The sequence below is a fragment of the Salvelinus fontinalis genome, chromosome 3, assembly GCF_029448725.1.
Source record: "Salvelinus fontinalis isolate EN_2023a chromosome 3, ASM2944872v1, whole genome shotgun sequence".
NCBI classification, from domain to species: Eukaryota; Metazoa; Chordata; class Actinopteri; order Salmoniformes; family Salmonidae; genus Salvelinus; species Salvelinus fontinalis.
In genome coordinates, this window is record NC_074667.1 from 78,284,518 (window position 1) to 78,287,017 (window position 2,500).

Below are 2,500 nucleotides of genomic sequence, written 5' to 3' on the forward strand. Positions count from 1 at the left end.
AGGATCTGCTTTCCTGCTCTGGTATGGTCTGGTTTAGAGCCAGGCATATGAGGGCCAGAGGGCCAGAGGGGCAGAATGCCAGGTGACATCAGGGTTGATTTAGTAGAGGACAGCTCTTTCTCTCTTCGTCTTGTCTGACTGAATCATCTTGGAGAGTCTTCTAACTGGACTGTCTCTGACTGAATCATCTTGAGGTCTCTCGGCTCGGACTGTCTGACTGAATCCTCTTGGAGAGTCTTCTAACTGACTGATCTGACTGAATCATCTTGGAGAGTCTTCTAACTGGACTGTCTCTGACTGAATCATCTTGGAGAGTCTTCTAACTGGACTGTATCTGACTGAATCATCTTGGAGAGTCTTCTAACTGGACTGTATCTGACTGAATCATCTTTGAGAGTCTTCTAGCTGGACTGTATCTGACTGAATCATCTTGGAGAGTCTTCTAACTGGACTGTATCTGACTGAATCATCATGGAGAGTCTTCTAACTGGACTGTATCTGACTGAATCATCTTGGAGAGTCTTCTAACTGTACTGTATCTGACTGAATCATCTTGGGGAGTCTTCTAACTGTACTGTATCTGACTGAATCATCTTGGGGTGTCTTCTAACTGGACTGTATCTGACTGAATCATCTTTGAGAGTCTTCTAACTGTACTGTATCTGACTGAATCATCTTGGAGAGTCTTTAACTGGACTGTATCTGACTGAATCATCTTGGAGAGTCTTCTAACTGGACTGTATCTGACTGAATCATCATGGAGAGTCTTCTAACTGTACTGTATCTGACTGAATCATCTTGGAGAGTCTTCTAACTGTACTGTATCTGACTGAATCATCTTGGGGAGTCTTCTAACTGGACTGTATCTGACTGAATCATCTTGGGGAGTCTTCTAACTGGACTGTATCTGACTGAATCATCTTGGGGTGTCTTCTAACTGGACTGTATCTGACTGAATCATCTCGGGGTGTCTTCTAACTGTACTGTATCTGACTGAATCATCTTGGGGTGTCTTCTAACTGGACTGTATCTGACTGAATCATCTTTGAGAGTCTTCTAACTGTACTGTATCTGACTGAATCATCTTGGAGAGTCTTCTAACTGGACTGTATCTGACTGAATCATCTTGGAGAGTCTTCTAACTGGACTGTATCTGACTGAATCATCATGGAGAGTCTTCTAACTGTACTGTATCTGACTGAATCATCTTGGAGAGTCTTCTAACTGTACTGTATCTGACTGAATCATCTTGGGGAGTCTTCTAACTGTACTGTATCTGACTGAATCATCTTGGGGTGTCTTCTAACTGGACTGTATCTGACTGAATCATCTTTGAGAGTCTTCTAACTGTACTGTATCTGACTGAATCATCTTGGAGAGTCTTCTAACTGTAGATGGTATGCCTGTTATGTCTGTCAAATACTCTTCTCTTCCTGACTGATCACATTGGGATAGTGTGTGTACAAATGTAATAACTGAGGCAGCAGGAATAGGTAGTGAGATAAACTGTGAGTAGATAAATTAACAGATAAATTAACAGATAAATTAAGAGATATATTAACAGATTAATTAACCAATAACAGATAATAAAGAGATAAATGAAACCATACCTGAGGACCAGAAGATCCACGTTCACCACCTTTACCGGGTTTGCCAGCCTCACCCTACAGCAGAGACAGGACGGAAGGGAGAATAGTTAATTAGTTAGTTACAGTCAGTTACAATATTGAATGAAAAAAAGTATAAAATACAATACATAAATAACAAAAGATTTTAAAAAATAAATAAATGAATGAATCAATAAAGAATGAACATATTTAGGTTTTGATGCTAATTAGTTCCCTCCCCCAGGCAGAAAATGAAATTCAATTAGCAAACAGTGCATCCTGGGGGATAGACGGATACATGACTGCTAGTTCAGCCTGATACCACCTAGTGGCTAAATGGAGGAATTGCATTTCCAATATTAATTTTCAATTAGTGGGTTGTAAAAGTGCTGGATTTGAACTGTTTTTGAGGTTTATATGGTCCCACACCCATTTTGGGGGACCAAATATTTTGTGGGACCGTATATTTTGTGGGACCGTATATTTTGTGGGACCATATATTTCGTGGGACCGTATATTTTGTGGGACCGTATATTTTGTGGGACCATATATTTTGTGGGACCGTATATTTTGTGGGACCGTATAAATCCCTGTTAGATTCAACTTGCAGGAAGATCTGACAGGGATTGGATATCACATAGCAAAGCACCATAATGTGACACTTTACATCCTTATAACTCAAAGGGAATTGAACTCTGCTGGAATTGATTGTTAATTCAAAACTACACATAAAAGTGTAAAATGTCAAGGGAGCTGATAAAAAAAAAAAACTACATCGAAAAAAGTTAAATGGCAGTTGAAGTTGAATTTAAGCAGCTCTTTCTGAGTCTGATATTTACTCCATTTAGTGTCATTTTAACTCCCCCAAAATTTTAACACCATGACCAGAGTTG

At 39.5% G+C, this 2,500-nt stretch overlaps 1 protein-coding gene across 1 annotated transcript in view; it reads right to left on the bottom strand.

Moving 5' to 3' along the window:
• LOC129851598 (collagen alpha-1(II) chain) overlaps positions 1-2,500 on the bottom strand; it is a 79,905-nt gene that overhangs the window by 30,478 nt on the left and 46,927 nt on the right. The window contains exon 12 of the mRNA XM_055918208.1: positions 1,611-1,664. Coding sequence (XP_055774183.1) covers positions 1,611-1,664 — 54 coding nt within the window. The remainder of the gene's footprint in view (positions 1-1,610; positions 1,665-2,500) is intronic.